A 21,898-nucleotide genomic window follows, 5' to 3' on the forward strand; every position below is an offset into this window, starting at 1 on the left:
CGAATTACGATTGGCCAACAGCGCGGTATATTACTTATATATATATATATAAAAGAAAAAAAAATTACAATTTTGTCTAAACCGTTTTGAAACCAATTTTTTTACATCGTGTAGGTCACAAGTAATAATTATTATTAAACTTCGCAATCGATCCGCAAAACCGTTCACATTTCAATATAAACGTTTTGTGCGCTCTGAACGCTTGCACAGGTACGATCTATGTTATTATTAATTAATTAATGCATTATAAAACATTAGTATGCGCTGTTGATGTGCATAGTAATAACATTTTTATTATATTACCGATATATATATATGCAGTCAGATAGATGTGGCCAACCTTAGAAGAGGTCATACACACATAAACGTTATTGAATGATATGGTCTATTGGATTTACTACCAGGATTTATGCTTTAGCGTATACTGTATACAGTGTAATGTCTACGATAACAGCTGCTATTGATATGATCTGTTTATATGACTGTTATCGTAGTCGAGATGCAGTTGATACCTACTCATCACATGGCTTGTCCCAGATTCTTGCCGGTAGGTACATAATGCGCAATCATTGGCCTCGAAAAGGGAATATGGCGAGAAACGACAAATTCTAATTTTTAACCTGTTGAGATTAACCTTTTCTGTGTCGCTCGCTTTCTGTGTTTAATACTATTCACTTGCTCGCAAAACATATTACCGTGCACACACGGCCAGTGTGTGGCTGGTTATAAGTTATAACGTTTTTGTATCGTTAAAATTTTGTTTGGGAGAAACAATCAGTTTTGTAGTTTTCCCACTCGAAACTTTATTGCCTTCAGTTAAAAGTAAATTGGGTGCGTTTCTTGTTTCATAAAGCGTCCGGGCGATTATAAAGCGAAACCGCGCCCCATTCCGGGGCAAACGAAACTGGCAGTAGGTATATTATATACCTACAATAATAGTAATAATAATAATAATAAAAATGATCTTTCTCTCTCTAAATACATGTATATACATATATGTATGTATAATAAGTGAGAGAGAGAGAGATCATAATATATATGAGACTGCTGCAATCTCGGTCTGTCAATTTTTATAGTTTTCGAGAAAAATTCATGTGCGTTTCCCAAGTTGTCCGACGGTTATACCTCATAAATTATAGCTACGCAACGTCTCATTTCGTCCGAGCAGTATGTTATAAACATATTATTATTATAATACACAAGAAACCATATGATATCCAAGACTTATTTCGCCGCCGCCACCGCCAAGATCGGACATTGACAACTCGTAAAATAAAACTACTAATACTATGGTTGTTATCCTCGCCGGAGAAGCCATTGCGAGAGAACGGAATAAAAATCACCACCGAGGACAGCAAGGGAAAAAATTCCATCATAATCATAGTCTAAATTATGTGCAACAACAACGCGGAGAGTCGAGTATTCTTCTGATGAACATTACCCACTGGCAAATGATTTACTTTTTTTCTTTAGTCCATAAGACTTGGATGCTTTTCTCCTCAGATAGGCTCAGAACGCCAGAACGTATTACAATTCAACAGACCTCCAATCGCAGAACCGATATCTTTTTCTTCTTCTTCGTATTATCTAGTACAAACGAGGTAGGCCCGCCAAATCTTCTCTGTCTACAAATCTATAGCCATTATCCCGTTTCTTTATTCACCCACGCGTCCTAACCTATCCGTTTTACTCACTTCGTTTTTCTCTGTATTATCAACTTGTTGAAACCATCTCGACCAGTTCACTCGCGGTTCCTGTTATTGACAAAACATTCAAACTTTCACTTGTATACTCTAGTTTCTAATTATGTTCAACAGCCTTATTTCAGCCTAATGCCCAACACTCGCTCTATAAATCATATCTGGACTTATTAGAATTTTTTTCTTTCACTTTGGATGACACCTTCTTGCCTCACACCACGCACCTCTGTTGCATCCTCGTCTTCGCTCTTTATCCAACCGTAGAATTGATAATAACGATAAACAAATTTACTAGTGTTTTTCTAACTGTATGCCACTAATGTCGAGTATAACTAATTTAACGCAATCGACGCCAAACAAATCTGTTGAACTGATAAGATAGTATTTTATTACACTAAATTTATAATAACGAAGATAGTCTTTTTGTTTATAGCCACTACTTAGGTATTCGTTTTTGTTGGTGTCAATGCCGTCGATACATCTCAAACATATTTAATCCTCGAAGGTACGGAGAAAGCACAGCGCTACGGAAAAAGTCTCTGCAAATGTTTCAGTTACAAAAAACGAAAATTAAACAGCTGCAGCTGCATTTATAGTTGAACAATATTCTAGGTATTGGCCACAGTTCCAACTTAAGCTTCCTTTCCTAATAAGTTAGTTATTTTTTTTTCTAATTTTGGATTCTCAGACCGAAAGTGCCATTTTTGCAACCAGCAAGTGATATTATTTTTGTACCATTGATGAACAGTGTTGTTGCGCTGGTTGTCTACATAAAATGCGCATTTCTTAAACAACATTTTTTGTTAATAATAATTATCGAAGATTAGACAAAAATATAATCTGACAATGGCGCTTACCACACATTGTGATTATCTGTTTCGTTTTACAAGTAACACAATAACATTGTTTTGTGTACAAGTATATTGTTAAACCTAATCTATACATTCCTCGACCGAACGATGGCGTGTTCCTTTCCCGGGCGATTATGCAAAATATAGAATATTATTATTATTATTATTATTACACACCTATTTATATAATATAGTACCCATAATAAAATATGCGTTTTGCCGGTATTTTGCTAATAAAAGTCAATATTGTAAGCCGTGCATTCGTCGAGTACAAATCATCAGCCGCCGTCGGATTATATGTTACTACAGTGCCGTGTGTGCATGTACCTATACACATACATATATATAAACCATATTATTTTATTACATCCAACATTGCCAAGGTAATCATATCATTACAGAAGTGGTAGAGACCTATCACCTTATGATAAAGAAAAAAAAATTACATATGCAACAATGCTATAAAATTGCGCGCCTCGTCGAAATGACAAACGACTAATTATTATTATTATTACTGCCGAAAAGATTTACGTTTAGGGATTTTATTTATTTTCATCATTTTTTTTTTATCTCGGCCGGCACACATAAACGCGATCAATTGTTACACATCACAGGTATACATATGTATTTTTACTGATCTAAAGTAAATTTTTTTTAATAATAAAATAATATTTTATTATTATTATAAACGCCGGAGACCGGGTTTACGACTCGTCTCCTATATATATATATATTATATACCTACAGGCCATAATCTCTGTATGATAAACTTTATAGCCGTTACAAAGCGCATGACACACACACTATACGGCCACAACAACAACAATACTGCGCAGCTTTTGTCGTGGAATAAGTACCTAACATAATAATAATATTATTCGAATCGTAAATAATATTCAAATATTATTACCGTACCGTCTCCCCCCTCCTCCGATGGCCTCCCCTTGATTCACCGCCCGAGTCCACCACCAAGTCTGTACATTAATTATTATTGTTATTACACTTATGTTATATATATATATATATATATATATATATATATTATATATCCCTCTGTACCCAACTATATTTTTTTTTTTTTTATACAAAGGTTCAGTGATACAGTTGTGATATTCGACGGATGCGGCCGTGGTAAACATTAAACTATCGTTATCGTCAGTGTACCATGTTGTGTGTAAATTATATATATATTATATTTATATTCAAATACATTGCATAATGTATACAATATTATACACATTATACATACCGCATGACCTGACCTTTCCCAACGCGGACGTACCTACTATACGGTGAATGCGCACGCGATTATCCTTGCCCAATTCTCTCGACAGCTATAATAATAGGTAGGTATATATAAGCCGACCGCAAAAACTTTACAATATCATAAAAATTGTAATTTAAAAAAAAATAATAAATAATAAAACGCCGTTTGCTCTTATTTCCTACACGAGAAGCGGCAATAAGATAACATCAGCCAGTATCCACAACGATCGGTGACTACATTACATTGTATTGAAACCATATTATATAGGTATATATGCCGGCGATTTACATAAATGATAGTAATCAAAAATAGCGCTAACCGTTTATTTGGAAATATTGCCAATGCGATTTCGGGATTCGTATCCGTTTTTAATGATAATAATAATAATTATGATAAATAAATAAGATATAACCATAATTATTATCGGAGTAGTCGTGTGGCAACCGGTAGGTTAGAAAACGGGCGCGTGCAAATTTACATATTAACATCTAGTAATAATGATCGACCATCGAGACGGATACGGGACAACCGTTACCCTTTCGATAAAAAGATAAAATACATACATACATACATAAATAAATATTAAGTGTAAGACCTTCAGCGCGGTTGCTGTACCAGTAAATGTTTATTTAAAATACACTAAACGCGCCGGTGAAAGTTTGAAGGTACGTGACGGGAAAAACATTAGGTTTTTAGTATTTTTATGCGTTCGAAATTCCATACTTTCTTTGGCCGGCAATGCCTGGAAAAATCATAACTTTTCCGGAGAAAACAAATTTGACTGGCCCGTATTTTTTTTTTTTTACTAACTAGACTAAAGTAGACATTAAGTATTTAATATTAGGCACCTACTTAGTGTTTATTTGATAAAACGACGTGTATACATTTTTCAGTCGGTCGAATTAAATATTTATAAGGGGTTGCTGCAACGACAGATCTAATGTCACGGACCATTTTCTTTTTTTATCCGGCTATCGACGTTTGAGCACATCGGTTTGATGGTATAAAATGAAATAAGGTCAACGGCTCGTTGAACACCAGACCGGAGTTTTAATAATTTAGTAAAACACCTGACACTTAACCTATTGCGTAGGTGTGTTAATTCGAAATATGGGCCGGGGACAGGAGGGGGTGTGAACAACTAAACGGGATTGGGATGGATTCGGAAAAGGGACTAGACTGACTGTATTTCGTGGTTCTGCTATGTTGTACCGCGCTGACCTTATCCCGGCGTCTTCGCTCGTTAGTAAAAATATGTATTTTTATAATGTTATAATTGAAAAGAAGAAAAAAAATGTTTTTCTTATCGACCTTGGAAGTAAAACAAACCAATGTAGCAAACGCGTAGGTGACCGGTCTATGTCTATTAAAGCGATGAGAAAATGTTAATTTCCTGCTCTTCTGGAAAAACGAAAACAATTTTCAATATATGATTAGCCTTGCCTAAACGATATATTTTTAACAACGCTGGTATAGCTACAATAAGAGAATGTTCGTGTTCGCGTTAATCGACAAGACGTAACCTAATGATTACCTATGTGTTTACATGTAAGAAAATTGTAACGTTTAGTTGAAACCTTGTTGTGGACACACATTGCCACACATCTACTTGCCTACTTATAGTGACGTAATTGTATCTATTTCAGTAACTAATTTAATATAATATCGTACAATTTTACTTGCAACAAATTCATGATTATCATATAGTTGATATTCGTCGAATAACACGTTTTACGTACGAATATAAACAGATAGATTGGAGAAAAAAAAATATGTATACATCAATTTTCAATTAAATTTCAATCACAACATAATATGGCTGTGGACTGTAATTAAGTATAGTACCACGCTGTATGCAATTGTAATGCATATAATCTACATAAATTATAACGACATCAAAAATAATAATTACAAAGAAACTGGGCCAAAGTCCAACGTCGTTTGCTATTTTAACATGTAAACAAATTTGCATTGCATTGAAATAATAATTATTATTATCGGCTGTTTGATTTATACGCGCATGGCCATTGAAGGTACATTATACGTAGACGATTTTATAGATATTTTCAAAAAAAAAATACAACATCCTTTAATCGTTAAATTATACAAAAACTCTAAATGTTTTCACCGGACACACAATAAATACAACACATGTTACATGAACCTACGCTGAAATGACGGCATTGGACGGCTATTTGAATAAATAGATTTTTCACAGATGACACTTGATACAACATGAAGATTTTTCACCCACACAGCAATTTAAAAGTATTAACATTTTCTCTGTTTCGTCGAGAACATTTGTTGGGAAATAACAAAAGTAAAATTATTAGTTTGGTGTTTTTGAAAATTATTCATGAACTTTAATACCCAAGTTATTAGGTTTTACATATTTTATTTATATGTAAAACATATTTCAAATGCAATAGGAGTTTAAAAAGTATGATTGAAACGCCAGTGTTTCCACTTCTTAATATTATTTTATGACTTGCTAAAATTAAAATAATAATACAAACTATTATGACAAGTATTGTTAAATAATATAATTTTTAATGAAATATTTTTTTTTATATATATTATACTTTTCTGTATGCACGGGTAGGTAAATATCATCTGAGTTTTATTGTCGGTCATTAATTATCGGCACAACAACGATAGTAATAATAATGATATTTCCTATGGGCGTCTAAACGATTAGATATACAAAAAAAAGATAGGAAGAAGTGCAATATTCCGTGGAATTTATTAAAAATTAACATCCTTGGCTTGGCCTTCCAAAGCAGTCTATAAATGCGACTGCAGCAAGGGCGAACGGTCTGCGTGTTCAGCTGTTTTATTATTATAATAATATTATTATTGTTATTTATTATTATTATTATTATATATGTGTTTCAGAGACTTATATTAGTACTACAACCGTATAATATTTTCATAAACCTAACCTATGTCATAAGTGCATTGTACTAAATTAAAAATTTTTATATATATATAGATTTATAAATATTTTTTTTTTTAAAGCACAGTCTTACAACAATATTGATATATTATGTAGACATTTACTAGCCATGGATGTTTTTCTACCTACTATTCGTGTCGGCTACACGTGCAAATAAAATGCGACTCACTCCTATAAGTGTATAATATATTTACATCCGAAGGTCGAGGCAGAGTTTCGCAAGCCGTTAATTCAAAATTATGCATAACATAAAAGTTATTAAATAATGTATGATATTGTTGTTATGTGTATTATTTTAATCGCAATCGTTTTATTGGGTAGGTACACTTTGTATTGGCGCAAAAAGAAAAAAAAAACCTAATTTGAACGTACCTCTTGGCCATGTATAGCTATTATACGAGCAAAATACAAACCGGTTTTCACACGAGCGCAAAACACATTTTTTGCGACGGTTATGCATATAAAAAATTATTATCAGATCCTGGACACGTTCTAAGGATAATATCGTTATGATGGAGATCAGCATAGTAAACGGTTGAAATAAGTGAAATATGATTTTTCTGTCGCATATTATTATACTAATTATTAATGGTGATAAAAATATATTACAGCACGTCTTATACTGTTACGTCTTATGTAGGTAAATAAATCAGTCCGCCTAAAAGTAACTGGACTATGTACCTGTCTCGTTGAACAATAAGAAATAAAGTAGCGAAGAATTTCGCAAAGTAAAGCCGATGCGCGTGAAAAACGGTTAATGGCAAAAGTTTGTTAATTAATTTTTTGTCAACACAAACTTATAGTGTGACAGGACATACGTAGGTATTTCTAATTAAATTTTTTTAACAAATAAAATGTGCCATTGAAATAACTAGAATACATTTCAAACGGTCGAGACATTGTACACCGATACCTATATATACAGACAACAGCAACATTATATCTTAACGGTTTGGCTGGTACAAGCGAAGCGGAATGGCTACAATAATCAACAGTCAACACTAACGGCCGTCAAAGATGAGAAATTAATAAATACAATTTTTCCATGTAATACTCTCCTGCTAGTGTTATTACCAAGCAGCTATTGTCTTGTGCGTTTCACAGGGGATTGTAGTATGCGCAATGAAACCAAAAATGTATTTACTTCAAGCAACATACGCATTTAAACGAGTCAATGATACCACGAATTTGTTAATAATTTGTAGCCCTGAAAATGATTCCTAACAATATCCAAACGATATTGTTACATGCATTGAATGTTCTGTTCGACACAAGACTATCGTTTTAACTTTTATGAATTTAACCGTGTATTATTTGCTCAATGTGTTAACAATACCATTGCGACATTAACAGTAAATAAATAAATAATATTTTTTGGTCTTAAAAGAGGAAGGGAAAGACTTCGTCATTGTTTTCGTTAGACAGAACCTGTTGAAAAAGTTTAAGTTATCGGTGTCACCGTAAAAAAAAACTAACAAATTCGTTGCCAAAATAATAACTTCTCAGCGTTACGGCCAATTGTCGTTGTTATTATTCGGCAATATCAAACGTAACTTGGAAAACATTCGTTTGTCTTATTGAGTTGTTATTGATTTATGTATTTACTGAGAACGACCCTTTGATGAACACTTTAACACAAAGCGTTCATTGTACTTCACTGGAAACCCGTCAAGTGTGGTTACAGTTTAATGTAGTATTTCTTCTTCAAACCGAGAACCAGTGCCGAACGGGACTGATCGCAGAATACAGAGAAACTGAAAAAAAAAATACTCTGCAAAATTTGACTTTTGGCGTAAAATAGTTTCATAGACGACCTTTTTAATTTGACAGGCCGAAACCACCGTAATTGGTGTCTTAGATCAAGGGGTTGTTTTCAATGCTATTTGATACTGGTTAAAATCATGCATCGTTTCAGGTAGGTCGCGTTATAAAAACGGATTTGCTATTATTTCACACAATAACAATAACAATAATTATTGTGGTAGTCCATTGTACGACGCCGGTCGCGGATGTTCGAAATTTATGACGGACGAAAGGTTTGAGGAGCAATGTCAAGGGACAAGACGTGGGCAGACCGAGAAATATTATACAAGCGGTACAATAATATAAAGGAGGTGTGGAAAAACAAAATATAGATATCCCGTGAGCTATTGGACGGTGGCGATAGCGATCACAACAAAACGCCTCATTGTACAATACACACACATTAGGGGACCCCTGTAGTCACGGCGTAACTGTAACATTATTGTAATATAGTACAGCTGATGTGTCTGGGCTACGACACCGATCTTATCTCGGTTGTTCATCTACACCACCGCGACGGGTTGCCTTCGGCCGCCGGGTACCGAAGAAAACGACCGGCAAAAGCACCGACCGAATCTCATTGTATCTCATTTTGTTGTTCGGCCATTGGCAAATTCCATATAAGCAATACTGTACGGCGATCGCTTTATGAAACTACATACTACAAAGGCGCGCACTTCGGCTACTTAATATTGTTGTTGCTATTAAAAGCGCGTTTGCAGTGTGAAATTATGTTAATTTCGATTTGTTATCGGTCAACACGATCGTTGTAAAACGAAACTGGAACAAACGACGCAAAAGCCTGTATAACGCAAGATCGATCGTTCATAAAAAACCGTGATGTATATAATAATATGCTAATACCAATCGCAGGTGGGTGCATCAGGGAATCATTGAATACGATTAAGAGATGATATTTCAAGATAACGCCCAACACTGTACACAATGCATACACACACACACACACAAACACACACACACACACACAAACGCCTATGGGTTTATAATAAACTAGTCCGTCTTAAAATATTATGTTTTTGTACATTATTGACCGTAATGCGGTATAATAAAATTTGATTAAAAAAAAAAGAAGTAAACAAGTAATAGAATATTGTAGTTGAATATTTACTGCATGACGTTCATGTTACCTACCCAGGTAAACGATTTATAAATAACCATTTATTATGATAATCGAATGTGGCAAAACAAAATATGTTTTTTTTAGTTTATAAAATATGATACACAAAAAGAATTCCTTAAAACGTAATATTATAAATAGAATACATATTAAAGTCTCAATATATATATATATATATATATGTGCGTGTTGTTGAATTTAAACAAACGAAACTGACCATTTGGACTTAGCACAACGTTTCCATACAACACATTCAAAAGGGAACAGCCGGTTCTTACGGATAGTCCAGTACAAAATTACTAAATGATATTAACAATTAGATAGCTTAAGTTATAATTTATCGCTATTCGAATGAATTCTTAAATCTTAAGAGTTTACGAGCAGTACTTATACACAAAATTTAAATTCGAAAAAAATTCCTTATATTATATGCTATGGTTGTTGATACTTTTTTTTGAAAAAATGAGATGTCCAAGCATGTGTAAATTAAAAATGTAACGAACGGTATAGCGTAATTTTGAAAATAGGTAATAGAAAAAAACGGAAGGAGTAGAAAAATGATGGAAATAAGAACGCCAAAAACATTTTGGATTTATGCCAGGAAGGTCAATACAGAGAGACTCATAATTTGTGTACCTGGTATAATGAAAATGAAGGGTACAGTGAAAAGAAAGATGAGCCATAAATTTATAAACTTGGAAAAAAACGTATAAAAAGGTACGTACGGAGTTCGATATCAGTTTCAAATTAAATTAGATTGTTATATTATAAGTTATTAGTTATAACTATGAATATTTTAACTTCTGGTTAGTGTTTATTTTAATTCTTAATATTGTTCGGTCAATCGGTTTTCACTAGATTAATGACTATTTAAAGTATAATATTATTATGAATACCGCTGTTATTTTTGGCAAAAGAAAATAATTTTAAGGAAGAGAAGAAAAGAAATAAAAAAATTACAAAGTGTAAGCAGCAATCTAAAAAAAGGCTATAAATATGTTTTGAGTGAACGAATGTTTTGTGTTTGAGCACGACTCGATATGACCTAAAAAAGCGTTTTAATAAAATGGCCTTAACGCATTACTTGTACGATATTTTGGTTAAAAAATAACAAACTTAACACGACAGACCTGACCTAACGTAATTCATTAGTACCTGTATAACTACAAACTATAACTATGTATAAACGATCAATAGCCGTTACCCGAAGTTCGTCTGAATAGGATTTAGTCCACATGCGGATATCTTAAAGCGATGTGAAACTGAGATAAATTGTACCGTTTATTTCTTGTGTCTGCCTACAGTCGACTTCGTTGTAACCGGAACCGGTGGACCGATTAATACATTAATCAATTAGCACTTGTATGTAATAAAGATAGGGGAGTTGAAAACGTTTATTCTTTTTGGCTACTTGGACGAAAGAAAAATTAAACGTTTAGCCCGACATTATGGAAGTGTGTAGGTATATATATATAGAAGTGAGTGTTGAACATTGAATAAACAAAATTCATCGAATGTCGAAATTAACATTTTGGGAGATGTGAGTTCATAAAAGGAAGCCGGAGGAATAGTGTAAACGACGAGTGGGAACAACTCGAGATGGCTCGGGCATGTTGCAACGAAAGATTAAAACGGGTAAAAATTAATAGAGAAGTGTATTTAAGTGCGTGTTAAAGGATTAAGAGGTCAAATAGGCCGCAGAAGAAGTGGACGGGTGTTATAAATAAAGTCACGGAGATAATATCTGGAATGAATATAACGGTAGTGAGAAACGTAAGGAGAGGCAAAATGGGGTTGACCGGCTGATCACATTTGCATGGGATAACATTATTAACTATAGTAGGAAAAAAGACCCTTTCTGAGAATTTTTAAAAACAAAATCCATTATTTTTGTTGAATTAACTCATCGACGACTTGCGGTCACTGCATACGGGTCAATATTATAACAAGGCATACATATTATACAATGTACAGTGTAATTACCAATTTTTTTAAACAGTTTATGTCCGTACAACGTGGTGTTGCGTTCGCTTCTGAAACTCGGCAGACTAATCGACCCGTTTCCTTATTGGCACAAAAAACAACGGCACATTGCGATAAAACAATACACAAATGCTATAATATAAACAGATCAGGTACACACGCGTAGGATTTATTTGTTTTTCGACCGATTGCTGCTCGTTCTTAGCAAATAGGCGAACCGCAGACCAGCTGTGGATGTTTGCTCCGTGTCGCCCTTTGCCTCTTGGTAGATTATACATACCTACAGTTGATTTAAACGAAAATAATAATATTATATTCGTCCGACCAAAATAAGGTTCGTTTTAACCCTCGTCCCCCGGCAAGGCGGTAATAATAATAATAATAATTAAACAAACGCCGTTGTTGTGTTAAAAAAAAATAAAAAACACAAGACGATGATAATAACGATATTGTTTTCCCCTCGAGTCGCGGTGGTTTATGCTTTTTTTTGTTTATGGTAAACACATTGGGTGCGTCTGGCCGAGTGAAATGTTTATAAAAATACACGGATCGGCTATTAACAAAAACCGGTCAAGAGGTCAAGAGGGTGTAAACGCCGAGACAATAATGTCGTAGTACAATTTATTGTAGTAGTAATATAATATGTTTTTTTTATGAAAAAAAAAAAAAAATTGTCTCCAGCCCTAACCCGATTGATTCACTCGGCCTCATTGTTCGATTTGTAGATGTATACATAAAATACAACAACGGCCGCGGTCAACACGTGAAACATATAAAATTTGAATATGTAATAAATATTATCGTCGCCCAGAGCCGGCCGACCGGCCATTGACTATAATATAGGTACCTACTCCGTTGGGGAATATGTACAAAATTATATTTAAACAATGACATACAAACGGTTCTGTCTCACAAGTACGTGATGCAAGACATAAACGAGTAACCTATCCACGACCGTAAGTGTTAAATAAATAAATTTATACACACTAGTCGAGTGTATTATCCTAGTATTGAAAATCGAAAATGCCAAGAAGACGGGTAATTTATGTGTACACTTAAAAATAGAAATGAGAACTGTTTCTTTATCGGATAAATTATTCATTTACAAAAAAAAAAACAAGTGAAAAAATCATCGATGCAGATTGAAGTAAATAAAGTTAAAACACTACTTCTTTGTTATATTATTATTATCTATTTCCAATATTATATTATTATATTGTTCATTTTAAGCCGAACGCCCGCGCCATGATTTCGGTTTATTATTATTTTTTTTTTTTTTTTACATTGCTTTTTTTTATGAAAGTCCTTAAAGTATTTATGACTCTTGGTTAGTCGAAATCGATTTAATAAAGACAAAAGAGCACGACAACCGATAAAAACTACAAAGTTATTAGTTTTTCGGTTTAATGCCCATACGTCGACAACGATATTATGAAAAACAAGAAAAAGATTCTTCGCCCGTTTTAGTGTTCATGTTTATAGTACATAGTTTTTTTTTTTTTGCTTTAATACTTTAATATGATACACAGAAACCCGACTTTATCGAAGGTAACGTTTAAACCCGGAAGTTTTACAAGTAAATGGTACACGACAACAGCTATAAGAGCAAAAGTAAGTTTTAAAAAGTTAAACAACATACATCTATGCTGGTAATGAATAATAATAGTATAGTATATCAATTCACGGTTTTAATGATTTTTTTAATCGTAATTTGTTTTTAAAACTTATTTAAACGGAATAAATGTGTTTTTCTTAAAATATATATATGTGTGTGTGTTAAATGTTTTATAGTAGTATTTTCTAATAGGAAAAGAAAATCCTGAAGTTCTTGAAAGGAAATCCTTTTCATTACTCCATTGTTATGGTAATTTTTGGTACTCGGTCTAAATCTAAAACGCGAGTTCAAGAGCCATGTTTGCGAATTCTTAAAGACAAATAATTTGTTTTATAAAATATCTACTTACTAAACACTACTCTATCTATGTAAAACTATGGATCTCTTTTTGTCTCCGGCCTCCGACAATGTGGGCGACTATTAGGAGGCATCTATTGCCACTGGATAACTATATTTGTTCTACAATAATTGCACACATTCCACTATCGTGGCGCCTACCTACCACAAGGTTTTGCCAGTTACTAGTTAGCCATCGGTTAACATAGATATAAATTTGCTGTCCGGGCGCCCGTGTATGTGTCTTAATAAAAATGTATGTGTCTGACACGTCAGCTGACAGCAAGAAGCGACACGATTATTAGCTATTATAATTATTCATAACACACTTAACAACGCGTTGGCGACGGTTGCCCAGAACTTGTGGCGACGGTGCAATTACTATAAATTATTAATGAACACAACACGGTGTGTAAGTACACGGTGCGCCAATTTCGTTGATGAATTGTTCATTCCGAGCATAACGTTTTTCATACTATCGCAAATATTCCGAATAGCCAAGTACGCAATACTAAGTACGAAACGCTGTGCAGTTTCGGTTTTCTTATGAGGACAAGTATACCTGCCTACCTACATAATAGTAACATAATAATGTATACAATGTATTTACAATGTGCGCGCCGTTTCATTTATCATTAATAATATTCACCGTCCTGTCGATGGCATTGAACGGTCATAAAACATTATCGCCGACATGATAATCACAATATGAAAAATTAAAAAAAAAAAAAACAAAACAAAACGTCTCCCGCGTTGAATAAAAAAGATCCGCCACCTCTTCTCTAGCCCGTTTATACGGCCATCTGCATGTCGATCACGAACGGCTTCAAACACAACATGATACACACACACGTTTGCTATTATATTATATATTATAAAATATAATATTAGCTATATTTTATATATAAATATTATATTATTATTACAGCGTATAGCAGCAGTGCCTACTCGACACTAGCTGTTGAGCCCCGGACGAGAAACGTCATTATACCTATTATCGTCGCTGTCCATCGCTTAACGAAATTATTACATACTACACACAAGCAAGCATCGCGTGTAAAATCATTGTATTTAGACGGTTCTGGCGAATCCGGTCATGACCTTAGAGGGGCGTAACGCAAGAAAAATAAATGGAATAAAAATAAAAAATCATCACATTCAAGAACGTTGCAAATTATATAGATCCGAGACGTCGGCCCAGAGAAATCCGTCCCTACCTAATGTGTGCGTCCACCCCTGTTAATTGTTGTTGGGTCTTAAACAAAAAAAAACAAAAATGTAATCTGCAAAATATAAAATACAACTATGTGGTTAAATACAGATTTTCTGATGTGTAACCGTTGTCAACGTCGTCGGAGAAGTCTATTGAAGAAACAAGGTGTTGTTTTCTCGAAATAATACTATAATTATAATGTACATACATTCGGGCAATTAATTACCTACACTGATAGGACAGTCCCACGAAAACGTTGACCTTAGTTACTATAGTCCGTTTGCAACCCATACTCCTAGTAGTATGTTTGTACATTGTAGCGACATCATTTTCATATCACAATATTTAATCAATCTAATATTTTATAGGTATTGTCTTTTTGGAAAAAGAAATTGATAGATTCGTTTGTCCGCAATCAGATTAGAATACATATACGTCATATTTTCAATGAAGCTTCAGATTTTCCAAATTTGAGATAAAAATATAAATTATCATAACACATAGCAAATACCTGCTTATTTCTCAAATACACACATTGGTTAAGTCAAATGCACATTTAGTGTCCTACTACCGACTACGCTTTAAAATAAACCCTGGTAATAGACAAGTAAACAATCTTATTACGTATCGCCAATCATTGTATCTTGTCGAGACTAATATTGAAACATATTTTTCTAAACACTTGCCACCTTCAGTAATGTATCGACAAGCAGCTTAAAGGTTTAATTAAGCAAAAAAATATAACTAAATGTCAAAGTGATTCCCTATAGTGTCTTTTTAAATTTGCCTACGCAATGTCAACGATTATCCAAATTATGTTGCGAAACATTTTTGGCTTTTTTTAAAAAAAAAAACGTTTTGAACGAGCATCGAAGCAATTCCAATACATAAATTGTTTATGTTATCCTTAAACGTGGGGATTTACCCTAAATTATGGAAACAAACTTTTACCAGATTTCTTTTGTTATTTATACGTCGCTATACTTTTTTATCTGTCGATGGCATTACAAGGTGTTTATTATGGTTAACCGTATTGTGATAGATGTCTAAAGTTACAACAAGATTCAAACCAAATGGTGCCTTAGTGCTCAGATAATGGATTGTGTGTCACACGATTAATATAAAATACTAAATTATACTAAAAAAAATTAATCGGATTTCGACAATAGTTAAAAATCGTTTTGCACGTTTACCGGTTGCCGTTGTTTTGTGTGTGCTGCTGGTGTACTTTCTTTAGTTTTTTTAGCTTTTTTTTTTTGCCACCAGCCACCTATAGTTTACCGGAAAATAACACTGTTAAAATAGTAGGCACCATAATATTTAAAATAGCCTTTGGTCGGAAGGACGGAAACGCGACCACATGAGCTAACGACCGGTCGTGCGGCTAAATAATTTATGGCTTTGGATTATACAGTTGTGTTATATTATTAGAGCCGACATAATATTATCGCTATCGATGCACTTTGAAAGTCGTGATGAAGTTTTTAAGACGCCTGTTAAACCGGACAAATCGCCTATATTATGTACTTTGCGCGCGCAAAAACGAATTCACTGCAATAATAGGGAGACACACCCCTGTTCCCCCGTCCGGTTGTCTTTCTGGATCATGTGAAAATGATTTTTTTTCCTTTCCGCGCATAATAATTTAAGGGGCGTCGTTGTCGTGTAGGTTATGTTATTATTTTTTTTTTCTTGGACAAATTCCCGGCCGAATGTAGGTACAATAATAATTACCCTGCACGATAATGGTAATAATTGGCCGAAATTAAACGTATGCACAGGCCGCGTTCTCGCCCGGGTTGCAAAAAATAATAATAATAGCTCTATTGATGGTCTAAACGCATTAATGAGTATTATGTCACACTGCACACGAATAACGATAATTAGTATTGAAACAATAAATTTGCCGTTTTGAAAGGCCCGCCGCCGTGTTCTCAGATCGGTTGGGTTAGGTCGCGCTCCTTGACCTGGTTTTTTATTTTTTTGCAATCGAAAGCTCTACAGTTTAATAGTGATAATCACGATTATCAATTATGGCACTATGTTAAATTATAATAAAAAATACATATTGTAAAAATTAAATTTCTATCGATGCGAACAACAGTCATCCGAAAACTATTTGGATAATAAGAGAAATCTTTGGTGGACTTCCATGGCGCGTTACTGATTTTTTTTTAGACACCATTCGCTCGAACAGCTATCGTTGACAAAAAAAAAATATTATTCTTATAAAAATATTTACAATAATTAATTAAACAAATAACAAATCATAGACGTTTTTTTTAAATTCATTGAATGACATTCATCTTTATTTTTAACAATTTCATTAATATAATTATTATTAGCGTCTCGTGATTTCTATTATTTCGTAGATAATTTTTAATTAAAATGCATTTTCTTTTGTTATTGACCAATAAAAAAATTATTTTGATCGTTTTTCTAACATAACCCGTACTTGGTTCTTCTTTGGAAAGGAAATTAATTGTAGTAAGAACGAATAAGTTATTTATATTAAACTCAACAAAAAGGCAAAATGAAAGTTGTATTTTTAATATGTTGCACGCCGAAAATGTTTTTCTTAGAAGACGATGGAAATTATCTTGCGCGGTATGTCCAAAGAAATCGTACATCCTAACCTGTCAAAACAATATCTTGTGCAATTATGACCTGTCAAGGATACAGTTTGCAAGAGTCGTTTAATTATTTGGAGTTTCCTCGATTTGGGACAAAGGGAAGGAATTTGTTTTTAATCTAACTCGAGCATTAATCGCCGAACACAACCAAAAACAGCTATGCCGTGTCAGATTGCTGATAAACAAATACACTCAACTTCTGAAATAATTGTTTAATACAGACGCTCGGCTACAGATTAAGCCGTCGTCGTGCCCCAATTTTCGTTTTTGTTTTCAACTGCAAAGTCCATTACGTTTCGCTAGTTTGTTATTCAATGGCTTCTCCCTTCCACTGTCCCTCCGTACATTAATTTCTTCGTGTCGAAACGATACCAATTACCGAAGATAAAACTCAACTAGAACATTACCTGTTGCTATCAAACATATATAGATAGCATTATGTAAAATACATCTTAGCACGCGATTAATCTAGGAATGTTTATTATGACCAATAGGTCTGTCACGATTCAAAGTGCGGAACTCGAAAATACTTGCACAACAATAACTTCAAAATAATATATGATTACCAACGCGTTGTCACTTTTGCACGCGTTTCTAGAACTGGCCCAAACGGTCGAGGTAATAAGCAGTTGGCTATAACCCGGAATTAAACAACAACAACCCACACAAGTCTTGATAATTTATCAGCAATAATTACTACCTACCAGAAAACCCCGTGTTCAAATTAAATGTACTTAATTGTGTAATAATTCATAACGTGCACATTAATCGTCGAATACATTGTAACCAAAGTGAGACCGGCCTATATATTATGTTGACTACGAGACGCAATCACGCGTTAGGCCAACAGCGGACTCCACAAATGAAGAAAAAAGTGGCCTATGTTTGCAGATACAGATCAACTCAGTCTTCTTAATACTCTTTCAATAAATAAGATTCAATTAGCACTTTTTCACCGATTCATTAATGACTGTCGTCTATCTATTTTCGATTATTTTTTTTTAAATAAAAATTGGCACCACCAATAGAAGTATTGTTAATTAAAGTCAATAACGTCTCAACGTGGAACAAGTTGACCGAGTAGGTGTATGCGCTCGAGACACGAGAAAAACCGAATAATAATAATATAATTCCTTATACCTCTATACTAGTGTTATTTATTGTACACTTTACAACGGATTATGTATTCCGGACACTTAAACGAGGCGTCTTGGCTCGGCTTTGCGTTACTATTATTATTATAAGTATAATACATAAACGTTATTTTTTTTTTATATATTATGGAATTCGTTATGTGTTGGCCAGCCGCGAAGCCGGTGTAAGTTGTCATCTGGGGCCCACTCGAGTTTTTTTATCATCGTGGACGATAAATAATAATAAATAAATTACTACGATTTTTTTTTCAAGTTCCCCTCCCCTCCTAAAAAAATATTAAAATAATATATTATTAAAACTACTGAGTGCGCAATATTATTTTACATTAATTATGTTGCATACAAGTTACACACACACACACACACCGAATACATAGTCTTCCACGACAAGGTCATTAATTAGTTACACAATCGAAACCGACTGTACACGCGAAGATGCCATTGCATTATTTTAGTTCAAACGTAATTTGTATAATAAATTTATTTTTTTATTTTGTCTTGATAATCTTTTATCTTTTTGCCTTCACAAAAACAACAACAATAAAAACGACCCATCTATAAGAACCCGAATCCTAATAGTGTTATTAAAAAAAATTCGATCTGTGATTCTGTACGGATAATAATATTTATCTATAATAAAAAGAATAACTCCGGCAGGCCCTAAGGAATTTGGAAAAAATAGAAATTCTTTGTCTAAGCCGACGCGCTAACCTAACCTGTATGTGACTTCCGACCGACACGCGGATGTTGATAGTTTTTTTTTTTTGCCATCAAAACCAGTATTATAATCTGCATAATAATATCAACGCCACGCTGACTTAATGATAAACCTGTTTTCTATTTCTAAGACACAATTATTCTGATGAGTCCTACTATCTTTTTGAAAAGAAAAAAACAGATTGGTTGTCCGATATTTAGGTCCCGCCAAGTGTAAATAAAGAAAACCCCAACAATTACCGTGTAATTACAAAATACTAGACAGTGTTAATTGCAGACTAATTGAGGTTCCATTTGCAGGTACGGTACTGGCGGACCGTGAAAATACACGCGTAGCGTACAGCGACAACGGTGTCGCGGATAAGTCAACGTAAAGTGTGTTGCGGTGGTGTACACGGTTGCTTACCTGCGTCGATGTCTACGTAGTGGCTGATGGGGTCCGCGTGGGAAATGACTCTGCCGCCGCCGCCGATTCCTCCCCCTCCTCCTGTGCTACCGCCACCGCCGCCGATGTCTATCGACGAGCTGTCATCGTAGTCGGACGTCCTGGACGACGAAGCTTTGGTGGACGACACGGCGGCCACGGAAGACACGCTGAGCTGGCCGACGGAACGAAACGTGGACGACGCGGCCGACTCGGACGCGTGCGGCTGCGGGATGGGATGCGGCACGGGCCGTTCGTCCAGAAAGCTGCCGGGGTTCATCTGTAGCTCGTGTTCGCGCTGTTCGTCCTCCTGCTTAGCCCGGCGTTTGGCCGTCTGCAGCGCGCAATTCTTGCGCGTGGCCGCCGTCTTCTGGCACTTGGCGCACTGACAGTCGCGGTACATGCAGTACCGCTTGTGCTTCTTCCAGATCTTCGCTAGCCCGTGGTTCTTGCAGTTGGTGCACAGCCGCTTCTTCTCCTTGCGGCCGCCGCTGCCGGCCGACAGCGACACGGTCACCGCAGACACGACTGAGTCGTGCTTGTCGCCGCCTCCGCCGTGCTGCTGCTGCTTCGGCGGTAGCTCGTACAGCACCCGGCCGGACTTCTCGATTTTCGGCATGTCGTACGACGGCCGGACGGACGTTATCAACACCGCCGGATGACACCGGATGGCGTCCGGTGCGAACGATCAACTCGGGTGCGTCAACGGCCGTACGCGCGCCGCGGTCTAACCGACAGACGTGCCGCGGCGGTCCGGCCGGCGAGCACGTGATAATATCCCACAGAGGCGGCGGGTCCCCACTCGACGTGCGGCGGACCGCGCGCGCTACCGACACTCAGTACGCCCGGCGCTGTCCGTACGCGAACAATGGCCACGCGTCGTCTTCGCCGCACCGCGCGGACAATACAAACGGCCGCCCGACAAACGATCGGACGCGACGGCAACGCGGCGATACCCAATGATCGCGACCGATTGATAAGCGCGGGCGTTCCAAAAAAAAATATATAATTAGAAAATTAATTGTGTATTTAAGTTTTGTTTTTTTGATAAACTCACGGAGAGAGAGAGAGAGGACTTTATATCGAAAAATATTGAGCAAAACGAAACAAAAATCAGCCCGGAGCGTGACGAAAAACGGATAGTAAAATATATATATATGTGATATTAAATTGCCTCGTTCTTTAATTTAGAGAAAAAATATTACAACGTATATTGGTATTGTTTTTAAAAAAAAAAATTTTAAATTGTTTGGTATTTTTTTTTTTAATTATTTAGATATACTATATACGTATATATGTATATATTATTCAAATTTTTCTCGGTTATCGGTCCGCGGCGGGACGCTTTGCGAATGTGTACCGACGGCGGCGGTGTCCGGTGAGACTAGAACGGGTAACTTAGTGCAACTGCAGTGTCATGCACACAGACGGTGCAACAGGCTAGTGGCATTGGGTGCACACTAGCGCCGTAATACGTCACGGGCGCAAAACCGAAGCAACCGTGTAACGGCGGCGACGGCGGCCAATGCCGTTTCGCGCCACTAATACATAATAATATTATTATTATGCACAAATAACTCGCTTAAATTATTTATTATTATTACTATGGTTTTATAATATGTAAATTATTATAATACATTATCATTATCGTAGTACAATATTTATAACTCTCGAGCGGCAAGTAGTAATAATAAAATAAATGTTCTTATTTAAGTTCGCGAAACAAAACACCTACTTACATACCTACTTTAAAAGCGGTGTTGTAAAAAAGAAAACACTTTAAATTGTATTTTAAACATTTTATCATTTTATCTCAGTAAAACGGTTTTTAAATAAGTAGGTTCTATTGCGCGTACCCCGTTTGGACTAATAATGGAATGTATTAGAAAATCTGAAGTGATATAATTTTAAAATATTGAAACGTTCACATATTACTACACATTTTTTCAATGAAATTATATTAAGCTACCTATGCTATTTTTGTTCTAACGTTGTTGTATTGATAGAGGTATTGTTCAGGTGCTTTTCTTAGACATCAGGTCTGAAAATTGGACTAATGCTAGATCTGATTTAAAAAACCTGTAATCCAACTTTTTATTTATATTGAG

General features: G+C 35.2%; 1 protein-coding gene across 1 annotated transcript in view; it reads right to left on the reverse strand.

Annotated features, from left to right (window-relative positions):
* Positions 1 to 21,236, reverse strand: part of LOC126844591 (doublesex- and mab-3-related transcription factor A2-like) — a 60,291-nt gene extending 39,055 nt beyond the window's left edge. Inside the window, exon 1 of the mRNA XM_050582887.1 lies at positions 19,773 to 21,236. Within this exon, the coding sequence (XP_050438844.1) occupies positions 19,773 to 20,409 (637 nt within the window). The 5' untranslated portion in view covers positions 20,410 to 21,236. The remainder of the gene's footprint in view (positions 1 to 19,772) is intronic.
* Between the last annotated feature and the right edge of the window lie 662 nt (positions 21,237 to 21,898).

This window comes from Adelges cooleyi, unplaced genomic scaffold (assembly GCF_023614345.1).
Source record: "Adelges cooleyi isolate 19-005CV unplaced genomic scaffold, UGA_ACOO_1.1 ACOO_flye_CR_arks_rails_tigmint_CR_PRNA_651, whole genome shotgun sequence".
NCBI lineage: Eukaryota > Metazoa > Arthropoda > Insecta > Hemiptera > Adelgidae > Adelges > Adelges cooleyi.